Below are 27,680 nucleotides of genomic sequence, written 5' to 3' on the forward strand. Positions count from 1 at the left end.
TTACCAAATAAAATCAGACTCCACATTTATTATCAAAAAGAACAGAATGGGGTGAGGAGGGGAGAAGCAAGTAGGAGAGCTGGGGGGGGTGGCAAGTGTCACTGTGCCAATAGGCAAAGTTAGTTTGATTCTGAGACCTGTTATTTAATTAAGGGAGCAGACCATCAGTCTGTGTTCCAGGGGGAAGGGCGGAGGGGTACACGTGGGGGATCTTTCCCCCCCACCCCGACCAGTCCTCAGTCCCCGGATACCAGGGGCTCAGGCAGGGAGCAGCCGTCATTCCCCCATGTGTGTCCGCAAGTGGTATTTGAGGGACTGTTTGTAGCGGAAGCATTTTGCGCATTCCGTGCAGGGGTAGGGCCGCTCCCCCGTGTGTGCCCGCTGGTGCTCCAGCAGGTGGTGTTTCTGGGTGAAGTTTTTCCCGCACTCGGCGCAGTGGTAGGGCCGCTCCCCGGTGTGGATGCGCTGGTGCTCCAGGAGGTGGTGCTTCCGGATGAAGCCCTTGCCGCACTCGCCGCAGGCGTGGGGGCGCTCGCGGGTGTGTACCCGGTAGTGGTTGGTCAGTTTGGACTTCTCGCTGAAGGTCTTGTCGCACTGACTGCACTTGTAGGGCCGCTCGCCCGTGTGAGTCCTCTGGTGCCGCAGCAGATGCGAGGGCCGGCTGAAGGCCTTGCCGCACTGCGGGCAGATGAAGGAGAGCTCGCTCTTGCCCGCGTGCACCCGCTGGTGCATGGCCAGGGAGATCTGCAGCCGGAAGCTTTTGCGGCATTCGCTGCAGGAGTAGGGCCGCTCGCCCACGTGTGTGATCTGGTGCTTGCTCAGGCTTGACTTGTGGCTGAAGCTGCTCTCGCACTCGCTGCATTTGTAGGGCTTCCCAGGGGGCGGAGGGGGCCGAGGCTGTGGCTTGAGGCTGCGCTTGTCAGGGAAGGCCCCTCCGCGGCGGGGAGGAGGAGCGACCCGCCGCGCAGTGTGCAGTCGCTGGTGCAGCAGGAACTGCTGCTTGATGCGGAAGCTGAGGTCGCAGGCGTGGCACTCGTAGGGGCCCTCCTTGAGGTGGTTCCTCTGGTGGATGATGTAATTGATGCGCAGCATGAAGCTCTTGCCACACTCCGGGCAGATGTACGGCCTCTCTCGTGTCCGGTTCCGCTGCTGGAGGGTCACCGGCCTTGCCTCTACACCACTGTCCCTCTCACACAGCGGAGCGCAGATCCCCACAGTCGCTCGGGTGGGCTTCTTGGCGACCCGCTGCTCTTCCCGCATCACTTCTGGGTTGCAATTCAGCGAGCACGGGGGCTCCGCTCTCGAAGAGAAGAGCCCACGGGGCTCTAAGTTCACGGGGTCTTCCTCTTCCTCCTCATCTTCTTCCTCTTCTTCTTCCTCCTCCATTTTGATCACAATTCCATCATCTTAAGGGGGGAAAACCAGAATGAACAATTAGGGGATTACAAGACATCACTTTGTCAAGACAACCAAACACCTTCAGAGATAGAGAAATTAATTAACTCTGTTACTTTGTATATCTCTCTGTCATAAGCCAGTCTGTGCTCAAGGACAGCCTGGATTCCTCAGAGGAAGAGCTGCCTGCAGCCAGCTCTCAGCCAGTAATGGAGCCTCCAGCTGCAGCTGACTCTGAGCCAGAAGGAGAACAAGAGAGCAGGTGACTGGCTGATCAGGAGTCACAGCTGAAACTGAGCCAACACCTTGTACCTCCGAAGAGTAAACAGATCTTCAGAAGCCCCTCCCAGCCCACCTAGATCAGCCACATCCTTGCAATGCCAACACAGTTAGAGACGCTTAGAGTTGCAAGAGAGAGGAGAAGCGCTGGACTCATGGCTCATTGGCAGCTGTCAGCTGAAGAGATGGGTGACTGCCAAAAAACTGGCTGGGAGCTTAGCTCCTTAAGACTCTGCTGTAAATCCAACTGGAGAAGCAGCAGTTTGTGGGTGCAACAAGTACATTTGGCTCCTGAGCCACCAGCCTAGCTGCTACTGGACCTCTGCTACCTTGGAGGGGACCTGACAACCAGTTTTCCTGGAACCTCTGACCTTGGACCGGACTTGCTGCCTGGAACTCCCTGACCCTCAACTGGCCTGCTCTCTGGAGCCCCTGAGGTTGGGTTGTTGGGTTTTGGTTATTCTCTGCAACCTGGCCTGTGACCCGCCCTGCTGACCGCCAGCCAGGCCTGTAGTCACAGGGGGGCCTGTGGGGGCACTGCCCCCTGACATCCAGGCAGAGCCCCCCGACTTCCAGGGGACCTCCAGCAGTTTCTTTTTGCTATGCCTGAGTCGGCGAAGCGTCTTCAGTGGCAGCCAGAGCCAGGAGTGCTGAGCAGGGCACAGTTCACCGTGGCAGCAAAAGCAACAGGTAGAGAAGAGGGAAGCACAGGAAGCCATGTGGAATGGGCTGGGGGGGGAGTGGAGAGGATGGATAGAGCTGCTGGGTGCAGGGTGGGAGAGAGGGAGTGGAAGGATCCCGCCCCCCTCTGCTAGCACGCAAGCTGCAGTCCCTTCTTCATTCCAAAGTGTTAGGGTTGGCTGTCTCAAGTTGGCCACATTCAGAGCCTCCAGCTTTTGCCCCTAGCCCAGAAAGCTTCTGAGAAGCGGCAAGCCCTACAGTGGATGGGAAAGGGGCCCCCCTGATTTTTTCAAAAGCCCCCTGACTTGTAAAATCCTGGCTACGGCCCTGCCGCCAGCCCTGGCCTCCGGGGGAAGCTGCACCTATGTGCTTGATCTAACAGGCAAGCTTGGCCGTACACACTGAGAGTGCCTGGATTAGAGAGAAACCCAGCTGAATCCTGCCATGTCCTGCACTACAGAACTATTTCCCAAGCAGATTCACTACGCGTCCAGTTCACAGCCAAGTCCCTTAGTTGTGTGCAAATGCCAACAGTACGGTAACCCAGTAGGGTTTTCAGCATTCAGCAATGGCTTGCGATTGCCTGCCCCTGCATAGTGACCCTGGGCTTCACTGGGAGTCTCCCATCCGAGTCCCACGAAGGGTTGACTCTGCTTAGCTTCTGAGGCCTGATGAGATTGGGCTAGCCGGGGCCAGCCAGACCAGGCCCTGCGCAATACACCGCCACTTGTTTCTGTAAGGAGCTAACAATCTCAGTTGGAAATTTCTCTGAAATATGCCCACCCGCCAGAAACTCCCAGCCCAAGACTGCTAAGGCAGTGTTCAAAAAACACAATCAAAAGCCCTCATTTAAAATTATCCAAAAGTAGTCAGCAATTATTAAACAACATTTTGCATCACAAAAAATACTAAATTTAATGTCACTCATTAATATCTATAGCAGGGGTGTTATAGGAGCTCTTTCACACATATTGTGTGGCTCTTGAAGTCCCCACTGCTCTGTTGGCTGGCAGCTTGGAGAATGCATTTAAAGTTAAAGTTGCTTTATTTACACCTCCCTTCCACATCGACTTGCCTTCCTTCCTCCCTCCCTCCCTCCCTCCAGCTCTCAAACATCTGACATTCATGTCTTGCGGCTCTCAAACATTTAATGTTCATGTCTTGCAGCTCCCAGACATCTGACATTTATTCCATGGGGCTCTTACACTAAGTAAATTTGGCCACTCCTGATCTAAAGGATCGATTAAAAAATCTAGTAGCCCACAGAATGGAAGTAAAAAGCCAGTGAAGGAGACCGAGAACAAAGGTCGTGCACACAACCACATTCAGACAGACAAAGAAGTTTTTCACTCCGTGCCGAAGACTAGACAAACAGCCCGTGGGGGGGGGGGAGAGTCCTCGAGGGGGGCCCTGCCTCAGGACCGGCCTCTCTCTGGTACCACCTGCCTCACCTCCAGAGCAGGGGACACACAGCAGAGTCTTGGCAGGTGGTCCAGCCGGTGGGTGGGGTCATACGGAGAAAAACGGGGATCGTTCAGGGCTGGCATCAGCATTTTATTTTTGTTGCCTTGACTGCAATTCTATTCTGCACGTTTCAGGGTTCTATTTCAGGCACCGTATTTGGATCTCAGCCCTGACCTGAATAGCTGGCCGGATCTCGGGAGCTAAGCAGGGCCTCGGATGGAAGACCACCGAGGAACCCCAGAGACGGGGAATGGCAAACTACCTCTGCATGTCTTTTGCTCTGACCTGGACGGCTCAGGCTGGCCTGACCTCAGCAGATCTCGGCAGCTAAGTAGGGTCGGCCCAGCTCAGTATTTGGGTGGAGTCCGGGGTTGCTTGGCAGAGGCAGGCCGATGCCAAACCACCATCTTTTTGCCCTGACCTGATTGGGTTCCGGTTCCAGCCCAAGCACAAGACGCTAACTGCTCCAGGTGTCCTTTAATTTCCTCTTTCCTTTTATCTTCAATTCTAAGCAGATATCGTGCAAGTTCTTTTAATAATAATAATAATGTTTTATTTATATCCCGCCCTCCCTGCCGGAGCAGGCTCAGGGCGGCTAACAGGACATGGTATATACCATGATCAGTTATACAATTCATAAAAGATACAATTAAAATACAATTTAAAAGTTACATAAAAATTATAAAACCATAGTAAATTAAAGGTGCTACATTCAGTGGGATGTCTATCCAGATGGCTAGATGTCACATTCAGAGTTCCCTATAAGCTTGTTGGAAGAGGGTAGTTTTGCAAGCCCTGCGGAATTGGTTTTAATCTAGGGAAAGTTTACACTGCGGAGATTTTAAAAGAATTAAGTGGTTGGCAGTGGACTGAACGAACTGGGGCAGCGGAAGACCTGGATTCACACTACTGGCCGGCACGCCCTAACCCGTGAGATAACGAGGCCAGTTGTGTGAAAGCGGTTATGAGAGACTCGGCCTGCACAACAAAGATGCGACTTTGCTGGCAAAGCAAGTACTGTTTTCATTCCCGGAGATTTATCCCCCCTTTAATCTACCGAGTCCGATGTGATGCCACTTAAGAGAGTGGGAGAGGCTGACAACTATTCTCCTCCTACCTCAAAGCAAATGAAGACTGATGACTTCTCCTCATTCTAATGGCAGAACCCTTAGAACCATCTGGCTGATTCAGAGACCTCTACACGGTTCGTTTCCTTGCTGGCTGATTTAACAGGGATTGGCCCAGGCTAGCCCAGTCTAAGCAGGGTCAGTCTTGGTCAGTATTCGGATGGACCCAGGGAGTCGAGGATTGCTTTGTAGAGGCAGGCGATGGCAAGCCACCTCAGGATGTCTCCTGCCTTGAGAACCTACCGGGGCCACCATAAGTCATAAAGCTTGCAAGACAGCTTTATTTCATTCATTCATTCATTCATTCATTCATTCATTCATTCATTCATTCATTCATTCACATTTTATTTGTATCCCGCCCTCCCCGACTAGGCGGCTCAGGGCGGCTAACAGCAAAAGCTCAATACATGCAATATAATAAATAACAAATAATTACAGTTGATTTCAACTTGCTTTTAACTGAGAGATGCATATGAGGATACTCAAGAAGAATGAAGTTATTGGAATGTACAATTAGCACCAAATTGTTTCTAATATGTTTTAATTGTTATACTGTTTTAAGGTTTGAATTAGTTAATGCTTAATATCTGTAAATGGCCCGGCCGGGAGGGGGTGGTGGGTCTCCCCGGGACTTGGGCTGTGGCTCCCTGCCTGGCTGCCCCCGAAGGGGCTCCTCTGGCCAGGGAAGGCGCCCTCCTCCTGCAGCCCCCTCAGCCCCAGCCTGGCCTGGCTGCATCCCAAAGGGCAGGTTCTCCAGGGCCTGTGGAGACAGGGCCTCCCCAAGTTCCCAGCAGCCGAGTTACAGCGGAGACAAGGAAGCCCTTCTTCCCCCAAAGGGCGATGAACACGCGGAACTCACTGCCACAGGAGGGGGGGGGCGGCTGCAAGCACAGACAGCTTTAAGAGGGGAATCGATAAGCATATGGAGCAGAGGTCCATCACTGGCTATTAGCCACAGCGTATTGTTCGAACTCTCTGTCTGGGGAACTGATGCTCTGTATTCTTGGTGCTTGGGGGGGCAAGAGTGGGAGGGCTTCTGGTGTCCTGGCCCCACTGGTGGACCTCCTAATGGCACCTGGGTTTTGGCCACTGTGTGACGCAGAGTGTTGGAGTGGATAGGCCATTGGCCTGATCCAACATGGCTTCTCTTATGTCTGGGGCAGTGATGCTCTGTCTTCTTGGTGCTTGGGGGGGCACAGTGGGAGGGCTTCTGGTGTCCTGGCCCCACTGGTGGACCTCCTGGTGGCACCTGAGTTTTGGCCACTGTGTGACACAGAGTGTTGGAGTGGATTGGCCATTGGCCTGATCCAACATGGCTTCTCTTATGTCTGAGGCAGTGATGCTCTGTATTCTTGGTGCTTGTGGGGGGCCATAGTGGGAGGGCTTCTAGTGTCCTGGCTGCACTGATGGACCTCCTGATAGCACTTGGGGTTTTCTAGCCACTGTGTGACATAGAGTGTTCAACTGGATGGGCCACTGGCCTGATCCAACAGGGCTTCTCTTATGTTCTTATGTGACCCAGAGTGTTGGACTGGATGGGCCATTGGCTTCTCTTATGTTCTTATGTTTTATTGTTGCAAGCCATCCTGAGCTCTGCCTCGGTGGAGAGGGCGGGATATAAATCCAATAAAATAAAAATAAATAAATAAATAACGTGGGCTGGGACTGGAGGGCAAAAAAAGAGAGAAAAAACTGGATTCCCTCTTTCTCACCATTCAGGGACTCAAGATGGATCATCCCTATCTGAAGCAGGCTGCCTAAAGAGTGTGAGCCAGCGTGGTGCAGTGCTTAGAGGGCAGCACTAAGATCCAGAAGACACGGCTTCAAATCCCCACTCTGCCATGGAAGCTCACAGGGTGACCTTGAGCCAGTCACACGCTCTATATACTAACCTACCTCACAGGGCTGTCGTGGCAATAAAATGGAGGTGAGAGGAAGTGTTATGTATCGGAACTGGAGTTTGGCCTCAGGGCCAGCAGAGACTTGGCTGAGCTGGAGACCCTGAAACAAAAGCCACCTGGATTCAGGAAGGAGGCCCATCAGGGATCGTTAGGCCAGCTATTAACCTAGAGTTGTGTGTAATGGGATGGTGGTAATGGGTTTTTAGGTGGGGAGGTTTGCATGCATATAAGCAGGGCCGTTGGTCCTGCCAGACAGTTCTGTTCCCATCTCCCTATGCTGAATCACTGAACAAAGAGCTGAACTCACTATCTCTTGGGCGTCCTCATGCTTTGAACCCAGTACATTTTAGGAACAATGTAAGCTGCTTCAGGATCCCCACTGGAGAAAAAAGTGGGGTGCACAGCCTAAAACAGTGCCTGCATTCTAACACAAGCACTAGAAACAAAACTGGTTTGATTGTGGAGTGCGGTGGGGTGGGAGGAATCCCATCAGAATCCAGGGAGAGTTCTAGCAGATGCAACTTCCTCTCCAGGCCAGCAGCAACACTCCCTCTAAGCTGTGGAGCCTTGTGAGCAAAAATTCTACTTCATGAGCTCCCGGCATGAAAGTGCTGAGTGACCACATAAAATGAGTTTGCTCTGGAGCCATTTTTCCTGAGCTAAGACGAAAACTGAGCTGGAGGCTCAAAAGCTGTGAGCTAGCTCACACTAACTCGGCTGAGAGGGAACACTGGCCAAGAATTTGCAATCCCATGTTGACAGTTTTGCTGAAAGTAAGAATGTGAAAGACAGAAACCTGTGGGGACCTGTGGAAGGTGCCTCTTTTCCTCTTAAGTGTGCGGACTCTTATCTGGGAGAACCGGGTTTGATTCCCCACTCCTCCACTTGCACCTGCTGGAATGGCCTTGGGTCAGCCATATCTCTGGCAGAAGTTGTCCTTGAAAGGGCAGCTGCTGTGAGAGCCCTTTCCAGCCCCACCCACCTCACAGGGTGTCTGTTGTGGGGGAGGAAGGTAAAGGAGATTGTGAGCCGCTCTGAGACTCTTCAGAGTGGAGGGCGGGATATAAATCCAATATCTTCTCTTCTTCTTCTCTTGTATCCCCTTACCTCTTTGCCTCTTTCGGCAGCCCCCATAACCATTCTCCTTTCCCCACCGGCTTCTCCCCACCCACCCTGAGCTTTAGTGATCATTCATTTACTCCATTTATCCGTGATGCAGAGTGGTAAAGCTGCAGTACTGCAGTCCTAAGCTCTGCTCACGACTTGAGTTCGATCCCCGGCGGAAGCTGGGTTTTCAGGTAGCCGGCTCGAGGTTGACTCAGCCTTCCATCCTTCTGAGGTCAGTAAAATGAGCCTCCAGCTTGCTGGGGGGAAAGTGTAGATGACTGGGGAATGCAATGGCAAACCACCCCGTAAAAAGGTCTGCCATGAAAATGTTGTGAAAGCGTCACCCCAGAGTTGGAAACGACTGGTGCTTGCACAAGGGACCTTTCCTTTTAAAAGCCCTGTGGCACAGAGTGTTAAAGCTGCAGTACTGCAGGCCTAAGCTCTGCTCACGACCTGAGTTCGATCCCAGCGGAAGCTGGGTTTTCAGATAGCTGGCTCGAGGTTGACTCAGCCTTCTGTTCTTCTGAGGTCGGTCAAATGAGTCCCCAGCTTGCTGGGGGGAAAGTGTAGATGATTGGGGAAGGCAATGGCAAACCACCCCGTAAAAAGTCTGCCGTGAAAACGCTGTGAAAGCAACGGCACCCCAGAGTCGGAAACGACTGGTGCTTGCACAGGGCACCTTCCCTTTCCTTTCTTCCCAGTGGGGACCTAAAGCAGCTTGCAGCTTTCTCCTGTACTCTGCACTAATTCGCTCAAGATAAAAGGCCAAAGGTTTATCTAAAATAAATAAAAATACGGAGCTCTAAAAGCCAGCTTCCAACAGGCGGCCGCCATATTTGTCTCCCATTACTTATTCTCCAGTAATGAGTTTAACCTCACAACAACCTTGTGAGGTAGGCTAGGCTGAGCTAGAGCAACGTGGTCATAGTTACCCAGCAAGCTTCCAAGGAAGAAAGGGGATTCTAGCCTGGGTTTCCCAGGCCCTAACTGGAGACACTACTAAGCACTGTACCACACAGGACATTCCTTCGTTCCCCCTGGCAGCATCTCCCTGGGCAAAGTCTGGCCAAGTTGCAAAAGTCATTGGGTAGCACCTTACCCAGGTGAGTTTGGTGGTGGCTCCTGCCTGGCCCAGGTGAAGTGTGTGGCATCAAATGCGGCCCTGCCCCCTCCTGCCTATTATGGACTGGAAAGCTGACAATACTGTGGTTGCCCAGCAACCCCAGATGTTCACTAAGATCTCAGAGGGTATTCACTTTTTAAAACTACAGGGATTTGTTATGGGGTTTTTTTTTGGGGGGGGGGGAGGGAGCTTTACCTGGTTGATGCTGTTTTAGATTTCACATTTTTCTGGATTTCAGATTTTTCTTAAGTCTAAGGTCTGTCTAAGAAAGATCTGTCTTGTCTCTTCAGGGCTCCAGTCTCTGGATTTAAGAATTCGCATCTCTGGCCATGTTGAGAACCAGATGTGTTGATGATGATGTAGTGAGGGGACGATGTGGGACTGGAATACCTGCAGACGACACCCAGCCCACCCAACACAGGCATGCTCTCCCTCAGTCTCCGTTCTCAAATCAAGGCAGGCCTCGTAGAGAAGTCCTGAGGATTTAATTTAATTTAACTCTTGGGTTTAAAGCCCGCCCTATCCTGCAAGGGGGCTCAGGGTGGCTGACAACAGTAAAATCAAACAGAGTTAAAATAATATCATAAAAACAAGCAATACAAAACCAGGAGCGACAAGGGCTGGGGCATCTGCCCAGAGCCAGAGATGGGCTAGAAAGGGGCGGGGGAGAGAGAGAGAAGAAAAGCTCCTCCACTGCTTGACAAAGACGTACCTGCACAGCTTCCATGTTGGACCGTGACTCTCTTGATTTCCCCAAAATCCCCGTACTCGCTCGCTTCCTCCACGCTGTTCCTTGCAAAGTTTCCAGGAGGAGGAGTCGTGGCGCTGCACGGACTCTCGCAGGGGGCATCTTGGTCCAGGCCCTGGAAATCCCCCTCCGAGCTCCCCGACAGCTGGTGTTGCTCCAGGTCTTCCGGGCAGTCATCCGAATGGGGCTCCTCGGTCTTGATCACCACCCTTATGCCAGCTGCAGGGAGAGAGGGGCTTTTTCATTACGGCAAGAGAAAGCCAATTAACACTGGAAGACTGACAATATTGTCAGCAACCCCCCAAAAGGCCACTCAGATCTCAGAGGGGATTAAAATTTCTTAAAACATATTCCAGCTGCAGGGCTGGAGTTGATGTCCACATTCTCAGAAGCACCCCACCCCCACCCCCATTCATGTGCCAGCTAGAGCAGCAGTCCCCAACCTTTTTGGCACCGAGGACCAGTTTTGTGGAAGACAATTTTTCCATGGACTGGGGGGGGGGGGGCAGTGGTCTCGGGATGATACAACTGGGCACTTTATTTCTGTTAGTTTGGTGTAGTGGTGAAGTGTGCAGACTCATATCTGGGAGAACCAAGTTTGATTCCCCACTCCTCCACTTGCACCTGCTGGAATGGCCTTGGGTCAGCCATAGTTCTAATAGAGAGCCAGTTTGGTGTAGTGGTTAAGTGTGCGGACGCTTATCTGGGAGAACCGGGTTTGATTCCCCACTCCTCCACTTGCAGCTCCTGGAATGGCCTTGGGTCAGCCATAGTTCTAATAGAGAGCCAGTTTGGTGTAGTGGTTAAGTGTGCGGACGCTTATCTGGGAGAACTGGGTTTGATTCTCCACTCCTCCACTTGCACGTGCTGGAATGGCCTTGGGTCAGCCATAGTTCTAATAGAGAGCCAGTTTGGTGTAGTGGTTAAGTGTGCGGACGCTTATCTGGGAGAACCGGGTTTGATTCCCCACTCCTCCACTTGCACGTGCTGGAATGGCCTTGGGTCAGCCATAGTTCTAATAGAGAGCCAGTTTGGTGTAGTGGTTAAGTGTGCGTACGCTTATCTGGGAGAACCGGGTTTAATTCCCCACTCCTCCACTTGCACCTGCTGGAATGGCCTTGGGTCAGCCATAGCTCTAATAGAGAGCCAGTTTGGTGTAGTGGTTAAGTGTGCGGACTCTTATCTGGGGGAACCGGGTTTGATTTTCCACTCCTCCACTTGCAGCTGCTGGAATGGCCTTGGGTCAGCCATAGCTCTGGCAGAGGTTGTCCTTGAAAGGGCAGCTGCTGGGAGAGCCCTCTCAGCCCCACCCACCTCACAGGGTGTCTGTTGTGGGGGAGAAAGAGAGACAGTTTGATGTACCGGTAGTGGTTAAATGTGCAGACTCTTATCTGGGAGAACCGGGTTTGATTCCCCCCTCCTCCACTTGCACCTGCTAGCATGGCCTTGGGTCAGCCAGAGCTCTCGCAGGAGTTGTCCTTGAAAGGGCAGCTGCTGTGAGAGCCCTCACAGCCCCACCCACCTCACAGGGTGTCTGTTGTGGGGGAGGAAGATAAAGGAGATTGTGAGCTGCTCTGAGACTCTGTCCTTGAAAGGGCAGCTTCTGGGAAAGCCCTCTCAGCCCCACCCACCTCACAGGGTGTCTGTTGTGGGGGAGGAAGGGAAAGGAGACTGTAGGCTGCTCTGAGACTCTGAAATTCAGAGTGGAGGGCAGGATATAAATCCAATGTATTATTATTATTATTACACTGTAGTATAGAATGAAATAATTACACAACTCACAGCCCGGTTGCTAACAGGCCATGGACTAGAGCATCGGGGGGGGGGGGTGGCACTTGATGCCCCAGGAGTCCTGTTCCTGACAGGAAGCCCTCAGCTGGTGGCAAGGCCAAGCTTCTCTGCTGCCCCAGGAAGGACAAGAACATCTGAGAGGCAGGACAGAGACAAAACAGACCCCAGCTCAAGGTGTCCCTGGACTCCTCTCCAACTGTTCTATTGCAGGACAACATGGCTGCCCTCTGAAATTGCCACGAAGGAGACCGTGAGGACCCAGGGCGACCAGAGCAAAGGACGCTAGAGAATCCCAACTCCTGGGGGTAGCGGAGGCCTGGCATTTGGATGCCCTTTGGTGCTTTCTGCCATCTGCCTTGTTCCTGCTTGTCCTCTGAAAGCCTGTCACAGCCTGGGCCCTCCTACTCATCGCAATGCACCTCTCAGTGCCCTCCCTCGCAGCAGTGATGTTCCCCAGGCAGCCTTCTCCTTACGGTGCTCTCCCGGCACCACTGCAGCCATCGGCTTTTCTGTGTGGCTCCAGCCACTGGGACAGCCTGACAAAGAGGGAGGAGAGACTTCCTTCCCTGGCTAGATTCAGGAAAGCATTGAGTGGAGAAGAAACTACTTTGGCAGAATTAACTGCGCTCTTTTCAATTCCGTTCTCCTTTTAAAGAGCTTTCCAAAGAAGATCCCTCCACCTCTTGAGAAGACCCAGGTGGGCAGCCGTGTTGGCCCCAAGCAGCAGGACCAAATTGGTGCCCAGTGGCCCCAAGTTCCATTCTGGGCATAAGCATTTGTGCCCACAGAAAGGTGTTTGTGAAGCAACATTTAAACAAGCAGACTGTGCGGAGCAGCCCCAGTTGATCTTAAATAATCCCATGGTCTCTGTTGCTGATTTCACCCCAGCCCCGGTATGAATCTGCAGAATGACCCTTAGAGCAGGGGCGTCGAACTCATTTGTTAAGAGGGCCGGATCTGACATAAATGAGGTCTTGGGAAGCAGAAGGTCCCAGGTTCAATCCCCACTGGCATCTCCAACTAAAAGGGTCCAGGCAAACAGGTGAGAAAAACCTCAGCTTGAGACCCTGGAGAGCTGCTGCCAGTCTGAGTAGACAATACTGACTTTGATGGACTGAGGGGGGTCTGATTCAGTATAAGGCAGCTTCATATGTTCATATATGTTCATATGTCTTGTTCGGCCGGGCCCTGTGTGTCAAAAAAGTAATGCCAGGTAGGGGAGACATAAACTTTAAAAAGGAAACAGGCAAACGCAATCAAAGATATTTTTTTTAAACTTTAAATAAAACATGCTTAAAAGATTAGCACTCTTGCAGTATTTTATTTAACAGTCTCTGGTAACTGAAGGAAGCCAGAGAGAGAGAGAGAAGGAAGCAGACTTGCTCCCGGGCCTGATAGGAGCCTTCCAGGGGCCCGATTTGGCCCTCTGGCCCCATGTTTGACACCCCTGCCTTAGAGCAACCAGTTCCATCCAACCCACCCCTCACTCACCTGCGGTGGGATCAGGAAGGCTTCCTTGTTCTTCCGAGTCCTGCTCATCTCCCAGACACGAGTCGGCACCAGGCTCCGACTGGGATAAGACCCCCGGCTTAGAAATTGCATAATCTGTTGGGAGAGGAGAACCAGAGTGCCACCGGTTCAGAATCACTGGACAACAACCCCACTGCTCCCCTCCTTCGCCAAGAGCCCAACCTAGTTCAGTTGCATTTGCGCATCAGAGCTTGCAGTAGGATGCAATCCATCCCCCCCCCAACCTCTGCAAGAAATGGAGGATAGAAACAAGAAACCCAGGGCCAGTCAGAGGTAATGTGTTGCCCCAAGCAAAGACACCCCATTCCCACAGCAGCTAGGCCCCAGCACAGACACAAGAAGCAATGTCAGTCATCAGAGCTGCTGATTATTGGACGAGAGCACCGGTCTCCGCCTTCTCTGTCAGTCACCCAAATAAGTCGCTTGGGAGGACAGCTTGAAGAATGGACCCTAAATTGGCTGTCCCCAAGATCAAAGGCAACCAGCAGGCTCCCCACCATAAAAAAAAAAGCCTAAACTGAGCTAGGTGGTGAGACAAAGAACGGGACAGAGGGGGAGGGCTGTCCCTCTAAGGAGCCATCTGCAAAACACACAGCAGTGCCCCTTATTGCAAGAAGCAGTCACCTGGAAGGGAAGGACCAAGGCAAGGTCTTCCTCCCTCCTTTGGGAGCAAAGCTGGTCGGTCTCAGCAAAATGAAACAAGAAAATAAAAACCCCTGGCGTGGGGGAATGGAAGGGTTATTACATTTGGTTATTGTTGATTTCATATATTATTTATTTATTTGCATTTCTCTCCCTCCCTTCCCAAAGACAGGCTCAGGGCGGTCACATCAATAAAACAACTGCATACTTTAAAAACAGCTCGCTGAAAAACCACCAGACCAATCAATTTCCAAGTTACCCATTTCAAATGGCAGCCAAACCAAAATCCTAGTCCAATACAAACAACACGCGGGATGCAAAGCATTTTCCCCTCCCTGCGTGTGCATGTGTAAGATGGAATGATCCTGGAGTTTGAAATTCTAGGAGTGCCTGCTCTTCATTTCATGCACTTTGGGCATGTGAGCATTTTTGCATGCATTTATTTATATCCCACTTCCCTCCCCCAGCTGGGACTCAAAGTGGTTTATAACACTGGTCGCTCCTCCTCCATTTTCCCACAACAGCGACCCTGTGAGGTAGGACAGGCCACGACACGCAGGCAAGGGTCAGATTTTGCAAACCAGAAACGCTGCTTCAGCGCCGCTCATTTCCACAGCCCAGATGCACTGCGGCTGCTGTCCGTGGCCCTCGGTGTAGCACAGAACTGTTCCTGGAAACAAGGTCCTTGTCATTCCCTCACCCGCTTCCTGGCCTCCGAGAGCAGGAAAGATTGCCACAGGCAGATGGTTTGTACAAGACGGCAGTGCTGGACTCATCCGGGTAGATGCTCATGGCACTGCCCTCTACTGAGTCACATCGCGGTGGTCTTCCAGCCCAGCACCAACGAGCTTCTGAGATGCAATAAGATTGGTCTAGCCTAGGCCATCCAGGACAGGGCAGAGACGAACAGAGGTGATTGGCCATTGCCTGCCTCTGCGTAGCAACTCTGGTCTTCCTCGGTGGTCTCCCATCCAAATCCTGACCCTGCTTCTCTCCAAACTCTGACCGGATCAGGCCAGCCTGGGCTATTCAGACTTCTTAGGTGGAGGCACCTCCTGTGTGTTTCCTCCGCAAGGAAGTCAGAAGAGCTCACAAAAAGACGACAAGGGCCCCCTCGGCCTGCTGCAGCTTAAAATCGCTGCTCGGCCTGGTTGCTAAAATCAGGGCCAGACCAGGGCAGGGGGATGCCTGGTCCCCAGAGAAGCAATCGACTGCACGGAAACTGGCGCAGAATACTGAGGTGGGCGAGCAAGGGCATGACTTCACACAGCTTCAGCAAGGATCATGCAAACATGCTCAGTCTCCTTCCAGCATTCGTCCCGTCCTGAGCCACGTCAGCGAGAAGGTTAGGGAAATATACTGTCCCCCCCAAACCACCAGTAAAACTGATGTTGTGTAATGCCACGTCCATTAATAATAAGACCATGACACTGCAAAATTATACTGCAGCACAAATTATGGATTTGACATGTGTGACTGACACCCAGATGAGGGACGGTGAAATGGCTGCCTTAAAAGAGCTAACCCCAGCAGGTTTCTCGGTCCTCCATCAGTCTCAAACTGAGGGGTGTGGGTTTTTTTTCTTTTTTAGTTGGATATTTTTGTATTTGTGTGTGGGGGGGGTGCACCTAGAAGTCATGGTGAGCTTTGGTGACTGACCCCTACTGGGGGCCTGGAGGATATTCAGGGAGGTGGTTGAATAAAGCCTGCCCCTGCCTCCCGACTCTGGTATTCCTTTGGGGGTCTCCAATCCAAGGACTAGCCAAGGGTTTCCCTGGGCTATCCAGGTCAAGGTGTACAACCGGAAGTTTTAGTGTCATCTAACCCAGCCAATTATTGCATTTTTACAGTTTTTAACTGTGAATTTAATATACGAATGCCTTTTATCATTGCAAACCACCCTGAGCACTGTTTTACAGGGGAGGGCAATCTAGAAATATAGTTTAATAAATAACAAACCTGCGCCAAGCACACAAGTCAGAGACAGAGCACAGCAGCGTGTGCAAACCCCAGCCCGCCCTAAATCCAAAGGGCCAGGAGGGCTCCCAGGCCCAGCCAGCCGCACACGCGACATTACCCAGCGAGATCAGAGATTCGTGGTTCCCCTTCATCAAGTTCTTGTAGAGCTCTTTCTGCCACTCCTCCAGCTTCTCCCACTCCTTCTCGTTGAAATAGACAGACACGTCATCAAATGTCACCGGCACCTGGAGCCACAAGAAGGGCACACTCATCACAACCACCTTCACCGCTCTTAGATCCCCGTCCACGCTGGTCCCTTTGCAGAAGGGGCGAGTGAGGGGCAAAAGTAAAAAAAAAAAAAAGCTTCTTCTATATCTCTTTCGAATGGCTTTCACTGAGTAAATTGCTAAGTAAATTCACCTTCTGAATAGCACCAACATATCAATATACTAATATTAACTTATTGTTTTTAGAATTTTAATAGTTTTTAATTACCTGTTGGTTTATATTGTTAGTTATAACTTAATGTATTTTAACTCAATGTATAACTAAATGAATTTTGTTGTGAGCCGCCCTGAGCCTGCTCCGGCGGGGAGGGCAGGATATGAATAAAATGTGTTGTTGTTATTGTATATTAAAAGTTCTCTCATTGCCCTCTTCCTCCTGACAGCAAACTGTAACCCAGTGACAAGGCCTTCTTAGTACCGAGTGGCTTCTCCTCTAGGAAATACCCTCCCCCTTCACGCTTGCACTTTAGGGAGGGGCTGTGGCTCAGTGGCAGAGCATCCGATTGGCCTGCAGAAGTTCCCAGGTTCAATCCCCGGCATCCCCAACTGAAAGGACCAGGCAGGAGGTCAGCCTGAGACCCTGAAGAGCCTCTGCCAGTCTGAGTAGACAAGGCTGGCCTTGATGGACCAAGGAGGGTCTGATTCAGTCTAAGGCAGCTTCGTGTGTACTCTGTTAGTATTTAGATCGGGGTGTCAAACATGCGGCCCAAGGGCCAAATCAGGCCCTGAGGAATTTGCTTTACAAGGCTTGCTCAATCGCACAGGATCTTTCTCCATTGGTTGAGGCTCCTCCCCCTCTTGGTCCCCTGGGGAGGGAGGGAAAGAGTCAGAGTTTCCTTTGCCCAGTTCCCTGGATCCCATGGGAGAAATACAAAAAAAGACCTTTAAGACCAACAAGTGCTAATGTTTTAAGCATGTTTTATTTTAAGCGTTTTTTTAAAAAAATATTTAGTTGTATTTGTGTGTCCTTTAAAAAGTTTATATCTCTGCTACTTAATCTTAAATAAGTACACACTACCTCTAAATTTTCCTTTTCTATCCCATTCAGCTCTTCTCCTAACTCTCCCTCCAACCAAGTCATTAAGTGCCTTAATTGATATGCGTCATAATAGTAAATTATATTGGGAATCCCCCATCCCCCATCTTTAATACCATAATATCTATACCTACTAGCTGTCCTTGGTTTCTTTGAAGCAAAAACAAATCTATCTATATCTCCTTGCCACCTCTTCAGTACATGTTCTGGTATATGCCAAGGCAATACATAAAGTTTATTTGATAGAACGAAAAGGAAGAAGAAGATAGGTGATAAATTATCAACCTTTATGGGGCCCAGTAGGGTATGGGAGAAGTGGAAAAAAGAACTCACTCCGGAGATATCATCTATTACTAAAATGTGGTATTATGATAAATTTGCTCCATTAAGAGGATCGCTGTCAAAGGAAGTAGGAGATAAACTGAAGAGGATTACGATTCGAGAATTGAAAGAGGTTTGGGGTACTGATGGGGTGAAGAAAGAGGAGTATAATATTTTGAATAATATTAATTGGTTGTTAAAAAGTCAAATCTCCTCATTGTTGAAGGAGGAAGAAATTAAAAATATTGGTAAAAGAATTAATACTCCCTTTGAAAAATTGGTGAAAGAGTATGGAGAAGATAAATCAAAAATAGTTTCAAAATTGTATAAGATTTTATTAGGTACAGGGAAATCCCCGAGAGAATTTTTGAAGGAATATTGGGAAACAGATATTGAAGATAAAATTTTAGATGAAGATTGGGAGAGGATTTTTAGATTACCTCCCTTTGTTACAACATCTAGGTTAATGCAGGAGCAGGGATTGAAGATGATACAGAAATGGTATTATACACCCATTAAGATGTATTATATTTCTAAATCAGGGAGTAAAAATTGTTGGAGGAAATGTGGAGAAATTGGAACTTTCAGTCACATGTGGTGGGATTGTCCCTTAGTGAAAAAATTCTGGGTTCAGGGTGGCATAGAGATGACAAAGATTATGGGAAGGAAAATAAGTATATCTAAAGCAATGGCAATTATTAATTTGGATGGTGTGGGATTAGGATCAAAAGAGGATAGTAAATGGATTAATTTGATGTTAGTAGCAGCAAGACAAGTGATAGCAAGGAATTGGAAAGAACCTGAGGAACTGACAATTAATCACTGGAGGGATAAAATGAATAATATAATAATATTGGAGTATTTAACGATGAAGATACGAAGAATGAATGGATTAAAGGTTAGGGAACAAGAGGAGGGCTGGTTTAGAAAGATGGTGAGGTATCTGGAAAAGTTTAAACAATTTAAGACGATTGGTTGGTTAATAAGGAAATGAATGGATAAGAAGGTTAAATAGAGGGAAGGAGTTGTATTTGGATGAAATGTTTATAATTATAAATATATGGAATATTATAATGTATCTATGGCCTGGGACTCTCACAGAGGTGTAGTGGTGTTGGAATATATAACAATAAAATATATATATATATAAATAAGTACACACATGGTCTGCCCCAACGTGGCTCAGCCCGACAAGGTCTCACTTAGGTCCAATCCGGCCCTCATAACAAATGAGTTTGACATCCCTGGTTTAGGTGCTAGGCTGAAACACTTCAGTTCACCTGGGTAGGAATCAGTGGACAGTTCTCACAATGGAAGGAAGGAAGCAGTGGGGTCCCAGAAGGATCAGTATTGGACCAGTCCTATTTAATCTCTCCATCAATTATCTAGAACTAGGAGTGAGCAGTGCAGTGACCAAGTCTGCAGATAACACCCAACAATCCAGGATGGTGAAAACCAAGGCTGACTGTGAAGAGCTCCAAGAGGACCTCTGCAAACTGGGGGAGGGGGCCACAAGGCGGCAGATGAAGCTTAAATGTTGGTAAGTGTCAGGCAACGCACACTGGGACAAAAAAATCCCAACCTCATGTATAGGCCAATGGGGTCTGAACTTACTAAGAATAAGAGGGGGGGAAGACCTTGGGGTCGTAGTGGATAGCTCAGTGAAAGTGTCTGGGTGCTGCAGCAGTGAAAAAAAGCAAATTCTATGTTATGGATTATTAAGAAAAGGACTGAGAATAAAATGGCCGATTGTAATGCCCCTGTATAAATCTACAGTACAGCCTCATTTGGAACACTGTGTAAATTTATAATCCCTGTATCTCCAAAAGTTTGGTATAGTGGTTAAGTGTGCGGACTCTTATCTGGGAGAACCGGGTTCGATTCCCCACTCCTCCACTTGCACCTGCTAGCATGGCCTTGGGTCCGCCATAGCTCTGGCAGAGGTTGTCCTTGAAAGGGCAGCTGCTGTGAGAGCCCTCTCCAGCCCCACCCACCTCTCAGGGTGTTTGTTGTGGGGGAGGATGGGAAAGGAGATTGTGAGCCACTCTGAGACTCTTTGGAGTGGAGGGCGGGATATAAATCCAATATCTTCTTCTTCAAAAGGACACTGCAGAGCTGGAAAAAGCGCAGAGGAAGGCAAGCCAGATGATTAGGGGGTGGAAGCAGTGGTCCCTTTCTATGAGGAAAGGCTGAAGAATCTGGGCCTTTCCAGTTTAGAATAGAGATGACTAAGGGGGGGACACGAGAGAGATTTATAAAACTGTGCCTGGAGTGGAGAGAGATGACAAAAAGAACTGCTGGGCATCCAATTATGCTGATGGGCTGACGGGTTTAGGATGGACAAAAGGAAATACCACTTTACACAGAGAGTGATTAAAACGTGGACTCTGCTGCCAGAGGATGTAGCGATGGCCACAAGAATAAACAGCTTTAAAAGAGGATTCAATAAATTCATGGAGGAGAAGTCTGTCAATGGCTACTAGGTGTGGTGACTGAGGGAACCTCCACATTCAGAGGCACTCATCCTTTGAATCCCTGAGCCAGGAGGCAAAACCAGAGGAAAGTTCTCAACCTCTCTGCCCTGTTGTTGGCCTTTCCAAGGAACTGGCTGGCCACTATAGGAGACACGCTGCTGGACTAGATGGACTCTCACTGGTCTGATCCAGCAGGGCTTATGGTCTTAGGTATTTAATCCACTATTTGCATTTTATGGATCTCACTGAGGTTCTTAGGAACTATTTCTCTGTTCAGGACAGTTTTATGCTGCCGATATATACTGACTGCTGGTTTTAACACAGAGACTGTTTTGCTGTGATGGTGGGGAGATTAGCTTAATTTAACTGTTGTGATTGTTTTTAATTTGTATAATTTATTGTTTCATTTACTTGGTCTTCCAGTTAGCCACTTTGAGCAGGCATCTGCAAATGTAGGATACAGGTGCTAAGTAAATAATATAGGTTAAAACGGGGCTGGATCTAGGGAGGAGCAGAGGGGGCACTTGCCCTGGGCACCACCAGACGGGGGGCACTAAACTGGGTATGGAGTCCATTCTATTCTATGGGTCCATAAAATAGAATGGGCCCATAAGGGGGCGTTATTTTTTAATTTTGCTCCCCCTCAAAGAACATGTAGATCCATTCCTGGGTTAAAACTGTGCCCATGTTACCAAGTGGCAGCTAAGATTGAGAACTGGCATTTTGCCCAGATTCAAACAGGGAGTTCATGACTGAGCTGGGACTGGAACCCAGATCTCTCGCAGCCAAGTCCCATGTGCCATCCACCGGATCAACAGTCACATTCTCCCGTGGAAATCAAAACCTGCCGGGCCTGATCTGATACACTTAGGGATCCATGCCTTCACAAACCAACAGATCCAAATCTAATTTAATCCAAAAGTCCAACAGTTCAAAGGAAGCTGGAATCTTCACTCTAACAATACACTCCTAAGCCACCCCAAGGGAGTCATTCGAATCGACAGCAAAGACGAGGGCTCACACGCCAACTCTCTTTTCCCAACCCCTTATTTTTTTAAAAATGGAACCACCCAGTCCTAGGAAGGGCACACTCAAAGGAAAGTCCTTCTGAACGCAGAGGGGCTTCTTCCACCACACCTGTGCAGCAGGATGCAGCCTGGCTCTTCATCCCTCCTTCCCCTCCCGTAGGCTCAGCAGGGTAGCACCTGCTCCAAGCTGCTGGAATCCCCATTCCCTCTTTCACTCCTGATATTTCTACCAAAAACAGGAGCAAACAGCAGGGGGCGGAGGGGGGGGGGAGCAAGGCTTACATCACTGGGGGCTCTTCAACCCTAAGATGAACAAGCAAGTCTATCTCCACCCTGCCCAGAGATCCTTATGATGAAGATGATATTGTTTTTATATCCTGCCTACTCTGAATCTCAAGAGTCTCAGAGTGGCTTACAATCTCAGAGCGGCCCACAACAGACACCCTGAGAGGTGGGTGGGCCTGCGAGAGCTCTCCCAGAAGCTGCCCGTTCAAGGACAACTCCTGCAAGAGCTATGGCTGTCCCAAGGCCATTCCAGAAGCTGCAAGTGGAGGAGTGGAGAATGAAACCCAGTTCTCCCGGATAAGAGTCCGCACACTTAACCCTAAGAGAACAACTGTAAGGATGTCTGCACGCTCGGTTCATGATGCCAGAGGGAACGTCCGCCCCTCTTCTGCAGCACCAGCTGGGAGCACTTACTTTGGGGGTTTCCCCCTTGGAGCCCGGGGGGAGCCTCAGGATCCAGAAGTTCCGGTTCTTCAGCAGGTTCTCCATGTTCTCCAGCCTCCTCTGGAGCAGGCCGTACTCCTGGATCAGGGTGCCCAGGGCAGCCCACTTGCTCTCCAGTTGATTCCCAATTTCGACGGCTGTTTTTTCACAGTCTATGATCTTCTTCTCAGCTGTCCCCGTCCTGCCCTCCAAGTCCAGCAGCCGCGTGGCGTGAGAGTCCACCTTCTTCTCCATCGCTTGGAATGATGCTACTAAGGTCAGAGAAATCTCAGCGGTCTGGGTTTCTCTTTCAAAAGTTCGGTCAGGGTCAGTGAACAGCTGTGGCGGTAACAGCCGCGGGGACTCCGTGTCCAGTTCCAGTGCCTGTGGGCAAAGGCAAACAGTGAATGTGTGAATGTGCTCTCCTACCTCACCCACCCCCAGCAGAACCAAGCAACCAACCTCTCCTTCACTGCCAGGTTTCTGTCTTAACTGGTTGGGGCTGCCAAATTACATTCATTCCTGCAATGGAAGTCAGCAGGAGGGGCATATTGGATGAGACTGTGAGCCAAGAGCTCTTGGGTTGCTACCGGGAATTCCCTGATTCAAGCATTGCCTCAGTCCCTTTCTCATTAGCCAAACCAACCTGTCTCTACCAGGGAAGAGTGAAATTCCACAGACCTGAAAGGGTTATTGCTCAGGCGTCCAGTACTCAAATATTAAATACTCTATTCTGGTGGTAACTGAATTTACATTCAGCTCTCCCACTGTGCCCCCCCCCAAGCACCAACAATACGGGCCATCACTTGCCCCGGATATAAGAACATAAGAGAAGCCATGTTGGATCAGGCCAATGGCCCATCCAGTCCAACACTCTGTGTCACATAAGAACATAAGAGAAGCCATGTTGGATCAGGCCAATGGCCCATCCAGTCCAACACTCTGTGTCACATAAGAGAAGCCATGTTGGATCATGCCAATGGCCCATCCAGTCCAACATTCTGTGTCACACAGTGGCCAAAAGACCCAGGAGCCATCAGGAGGTCCACCAGTGGGGCCAGGACACTAGAAGCCCTCCCACTGTCCCCCCCTCCAAGCAACAAGAATGCAGAGCATCCCTTCCCCAGACATAAGAACATAAGAGAAGCCATGTTGGATCAGGCCAATGGCCCATCCAATCCAACACTCTGCGTCACACAGTGGCCAAAAGACCCAGGTGCCATCAGGAGGTCCACCAGTGGGGCCAGGACACCAGAAGCCCTCCCACTGTGCCCCCCTCCAAGCACCAAGAATACAGAGCATCCCTGCCCGAGACATAAAAACATAAGAGAAGCCATGTTGGACCATGCCAATGGCCCATCCAGTCCAACACTCTGTGTCACACAGGGGCCAAAAAACCCAAGTACCATCAGAAGGTCCACCAGTGGGGCCAGGACACTTGAAGCCCTCTCACTGTGCCCCCCCCCCCCCAAGCACCAAGAATACAGAGCATCACTTGCCTCAGACATAAGAGAAGCCATTTTGGATCAAGCCAATGGCCCATCCAGTCCAACACTCTATGTCAGGCAGTGGCCAAAAGACCCAAGTGCCATCAGGAGGTCCACCAGTGGGGCCAGGACACTAGAAGCCCTCCCACTGCTGCTCCCCAAGCACCAAGAATACAGAGCATCCCTGCCCCAGGCATAAGAACCTAAGAGAAGCCCTGTTGGATCAGGCCAATGGCCCATCCAGTCCAACACTCTGTGTCACAAAGTGGCCAAAAAAACCAGGTGCCATCAGGAGGTCCATTAGTGGGGCCAGGACACTAGAAGCCCTCCCACTGCTGCTCCCCAAGCACCAAGAATACAGAGCATCCCTGCCCCAGACACAGAGTTCCAACAATACACTGTAACTAATAGCCACTGATGGACCTCTGCTCCAGATGTTGATCCAATCCCCTCTTGAAGCTGGAAGACAGCTACACATGGAAGACAACTATGAATCACCTGACCGGATCAGGCCAGAGCTCTCTGTGGTCAACAGGGGACAGTTGGTGGCTCCCTGCTGCTTATCTCTGGCATTTAATGAACCCCAGAGCCTCTCCTCTGGGCCTGATGACCTCTTATCGCTCTCCCCAAACCAGAGGTAGGCGTCTTCCTGCAGGGACTTGGCTGCCCAGTTTGGGTTTCAATGCTTTGGAGGAAAGATCAGGAAAAGAACTGGACTCGGAGCACCTCCCCTCTTCTGCTCTTACTCATTTAAATTCCAGCCCAGTAGCACCTTCAAACCCAACACAGCTCTCGAGGGCTGAAGCTCATTCTGTCAGATGCTCTTATTGATTTGTTGCTTTTTGCACCAATTTTAATTGCTTTTGTTTTTATACATGAGATTTCTGTAATTTGCTTTGAGTATTTTACGGAAAAGCTACAACAGTTACGTGCCCTAAACAGGAAATGATTAAAAAAATAATAATAGCTCATCATGGCTCTTGCTAAAGTCATAAAAGGACAGTCAGTCCCAGCTCAGTCTCATTTTAACAAATGTCTTCAAAGGCCTGTGCCGACTCTGTCTACAGCGGAGCTTGAAGTAGAAACATCACAGACCGGACTTCTTACACGTCCTTGCCTTTGGAGCCCATGCTTGACCATTACTCTTCCCTGGCCAATTATATCTCACTCGTGCCAGCTCATCTCATGCCCTTGCTGGGGGCGGGTGTTTCCTAATCCACAAAAGCTGATGCTACAATAAATTTGTTGGATTTTAAAGTGCCACAAGATCCTTCATCCCTTCACTTTAACAGCTCCAAGGGTCCAAAGACCTGGACAGCCAACTGGCCTTTTACGCCATAAAGTTGTAAGTAACAGTTGCAGCCACCGCAACAGAATAGGGAAACATCTACACTCCACGGCTGTGATGTATAATGCATCGCATCCGCACACAATATTTTCACCCATATTCTGTATACATAACAGAGAATTATTATTTTTTTCAGCTCTACAGTAGAAGAACTTAAAAATAAGACTTCTAATCCCAATGGAGGAGACTTCTTTATTTCATTGGATTTCTGAATTGCCCTTTCCCTGCCAGCAGGGCTCAGGGCGGTTTATAACATAATAAAGAGATAAATTAAATTAAAGCCTACATTAAACCAATTCCAGGTAAAAAGCCCCCATTACAGGATGACGAGAGAACTGCGATTTCTGAGCCTGCTAGGGGTTCTTCAGGTCGTGGGGGAGAGTGTGAGGGTGCAACCTGTACGCTGTCCCATCGCTGTCCTCAATCAAATGCATTGATTGAAGCAATGGACGATCAGATTTATCAAAACCTGCTTCTTGAGCAGCACCAACACGAGCATGCATGTGACACAGCCTTATCAGCCTAATCAGACCAAAGTCGTCTCAGGCAGAGGTCTTCCTCATCACCTCCTGTTAGATCTTTTAACTGGAGATGCCAGGGATTGAACCTGGGACCTTCTGTGTGCGAACCAGATGCTCTACCACTGAGCCACATCCCTTCCCCATGACTCAGACCCTTAAGGGCCATCAAGTAATGTCTCATCAGTCTGAGAGCTGCTCTCCAGGGTCTTTCATATCACTTCCTTTTAACTCAGATGTGGAGGATTGGAGCTGGGCTCTTCTGCATGCCAGCAGATGTTCTTCAGCGCAGCCACAGCCTCACATGTCTTATTTGTTTTATACTAAATCAGAACGCTGGTCCACCAAGGTCAATGCTGTCTGCTCAGACTGGCAGCAACTCTCTGGGTCTCAGACAGAGGAAGGTCTTTCCCATCACCTCCTGCCTGGTCCTTCTACCTGGGGACAAGGGACTTGTCAACATATGAACATATGAAGCTGCCTTCTACTGAACCAGACCCTCGGTCCATCAAAGTCAGTATTGTCTACTCAGACTGGCAGCGGCTCTCCAGGGTCTCAAGCTGAGGTTTTCCACACCTATTTGCCTGGACCCGTTTTTGGAGATGCCAGGGATTGAACCTGGGACCTTCTGCTTCCCAAGCAGATGCTCTACCACTGAGCCACCGTCCCTCCCATGGGCACCTCTACACAAACAGCACAACTTTCAAGCAGGGCACTTCTACGCAAAAAGCACAACTATCACAGATTGTGCTTCCAAAGGCTTTTTTTGAGCATAAGAACTGAGTGCCAGAGAGGGACGGTCTGCTATGACAAATCCCTGCTTAAACTGGCATGGTCTGGGGAGGGAAGGGCGGTTTGCGGTGCTTTGCGGAGGCCAGGACAACAGTCGTTTCTCCCCCCCTTCCCAGCCTTGCTCCCTAAAAACAGCAGAGCCTTCTCTGGAGGATCAGGAATTTAAATGGGAATTCTCCCCCCACCCCCTTCCAAGCTTCTGTCTCTTGCATAAGCCTGTATCGAAGAGGGCCAAATCCCAGTCACATAGCAGCAGCTGCCGTGCCCCTCTGCCTCTGCTCGCCGGCGCATCCGACTGCATCCAAGCATCCCCATCTCTTGGCGTGTGTGGGGTGGGGGGGCCAAGATGCTACTGTCAGGGCTGCTCTAGGTACTGGCCATGGTCCTGCCCCTACAGCCTTCCAGGGCCTGGCCTGAACCGCAAGATCCCCAGGGAGCGAAGCGGATGCTCAATGCGGCTTGGGGGAGGGGGGGAGCAGACTCTGTGGGGGGGGGTAGCTGGACCCCTCCAGAGCAGGGCTGTGCTGGCCAGATCCCCCCTCCTGGGCCAGATCCCCCCCCCCCAACCAGGCTCGAGGGAGCAGAGCCAGAGAGGCCGGAGACAAAGCCCGATGTCAACAAACACCCCCCCCCCCACTGCTGCTCTTCAGCGCCCTTCCCAAGGGCCGCCCCTGGGGGGGAGGGAGGGGCTCTGCCTCCCTCCGCCTGACAGTTCAGCGGGGGGGGGGGGGAGGAAGGGGTGGCGGGGGGAGGGGAGCAGCAGCCCTCCCCCTCCCCCCAGCTCCTCTCCTCCAGAGGCAGCAGCAGGAGCTGTCTGGCTGCCAAGATCCGCTTTGACAAGCCGGCGGCCGCTGCTGCTGCTGCTGCTGCTACTGCCCGGAGCGCAGGCCTGCCAGGCGGAGAAAGGAAGAGCGGATGCCCCCCACCCTGCAACCCCGTGCAGCAACCCCCCACCCCTGGGCCCTGAGAAGCCCCCCAGGAGGGGTGGGGGGAGCAGCCTGGCAGAGCCCCCCCAATGACAGAACCCCCCCTGCCTGGCTCCTGCCCCCTCCCTCCCCCCACCCCCAGGCCCTGTGGAGCTCCCCTAGGAGGGGTGGGGGTGGGAGGGAGCAGCCTGGAAGAGCCCCCCCGCCTGGCTCCTGCCCCCTCCTCTGACAGCCCCCTCCCTCCCCCCCACCCCCAGGCCCTGTGGAGCTCCCCTAGGAGGGGAGGGGGTGGGAGGGAGCAGCCTGGCAGAGCCCCCCCAATGACAGACCCCCCCCCCCGCCTGGCTCCTGCCCCCTCCTCTGACAGCCCCCTCCCTCTCCCCACCCCCAGGCCCAGAGGACCCCCAGGGAGGGGTGGGGGTGGGAGGGGTGCAGCCTGGCAGGACCCCCCCATTGACAGCCCCCTCCCTCCCACCTCTGACAGCCCCCTCCCCCTGGCCCTGAGGAGCCCCCCTAGGAGGGGTGGGGCCGGGAGGGACCCAGCAGCAGCGCCCCCTCCCCTCCCCCAACCCGCAGCCCTTGAGGAGCCCCCCCAGGAGGCGCCCCATTGACAGCCCCTCCCCCACCCGGCACCTGCCCCCCCTGCGGAGCCCCTCCCTCCCGCCACCTGCCCTGCCCTCCCGGGGGGGTAGTGCGTGCCTCACCTGGGCGGGCGCCTCCCCCGCCATGGCCCTTTGTTGCCCCTCCCTCCCTCCCTCCCTCCCCGCTCAGCCGGGGCTCGACGGCGCCACAACGAGGCTCCAGCAGGGCCCGACGACGACGACGCTGCTGCTGCTGCTGCTGCCGCGGCTCCGGCTGCTCCTGCGGCGCTGCGCCTGCCGCTGGGTCCTCCCGCCCGCCCGCCCGCTTCCCTCCCTCCCACCCGGCAGCCAGAGGGAGCGCCACAGGCGGCCAGGCGCGGAGGCGGCGGAGCGAGCGCCGCTCTGCTCTAGGGGGCGCGCATGCGCA

General features: G+C 51.4%; 1 protein-coding gene and 1 non-coding gene across 2 annotated transcripts; both read right to left on the reverse strand.

Annotated features, from left to right (window-relative positions):
- LOC132578063 (zinc finger protein 777-like) lies at positions 1–27,418 on the reverse strand. The gene is made up of 6 exons (XM_060247892.1): positions 27,377–27,418; positions 21,593–21,985; positions 15,866–15,992; positions 13,108–13,221; positions 9,790–10,044; positions 1–1,406 (listed from the first exon to the last, which is right to left on the reverse strand). Exons 1-6 carry the CDS (start codon positions 27,398–27,400, stop codon positions 277–279), a joined length of 2,043 nt encoding a protein of 680 aa, XP_060103875.1. The 5' UTR covers positions 27,401–27,418; the 3' UTR covers positions 1–276.
- TRNAA-CGC (transfer RNA alanine (anticodon CGC)) lies at positions 25,023–25,094 on the reverse strand. The gene has a single exon. It is a non-coding gene; the product is annotated as a tRNA-Ala (tRNA).
- Positions 27,419–27,680: the final 262 nt, after the last annotated feature.

The sequence above is a fragment of the Heteronotia binoei genome, chromosome 10 (genome assembly GCF_032191835.1).
Source record: "Heteronotia binoei isolate CCM8104 ecotype False Entrance Well chromosome 10, APGP_CSIRO_Hbin_v1, whole genome shotgun sequence".
Classification (NCBI taxonomy): Eukaryota; Metazoa; Chordata; class Lepidosauria; order Squamata; family Gekkonidae; genus Heteronotia; species Heteronotia binoei.

Bases quoted from the DNA above. Each gene is read 5' to 3' on its own strand.
- LOC132578063 (XM_060247892.1), bottom strand. From the start codon at position 27,400: ATGGCGGGGGAGGCGCCCGCCCAG. The intron at 21,986-27,376 runs GTGAGGCACGCA...CTTTGCCCACAG, and splicing joins CGGGGGAGGCGCCCGCCCAG to GCACTGGAACTGGACACGGA. The intron at 13,222-15,865 runs GTAATGTCGCGT...CTCTCCCAACAG, and splicing joins CGAATCTCTGATCTCGCTGG to ATTATGCAATTTCTAAGCCG.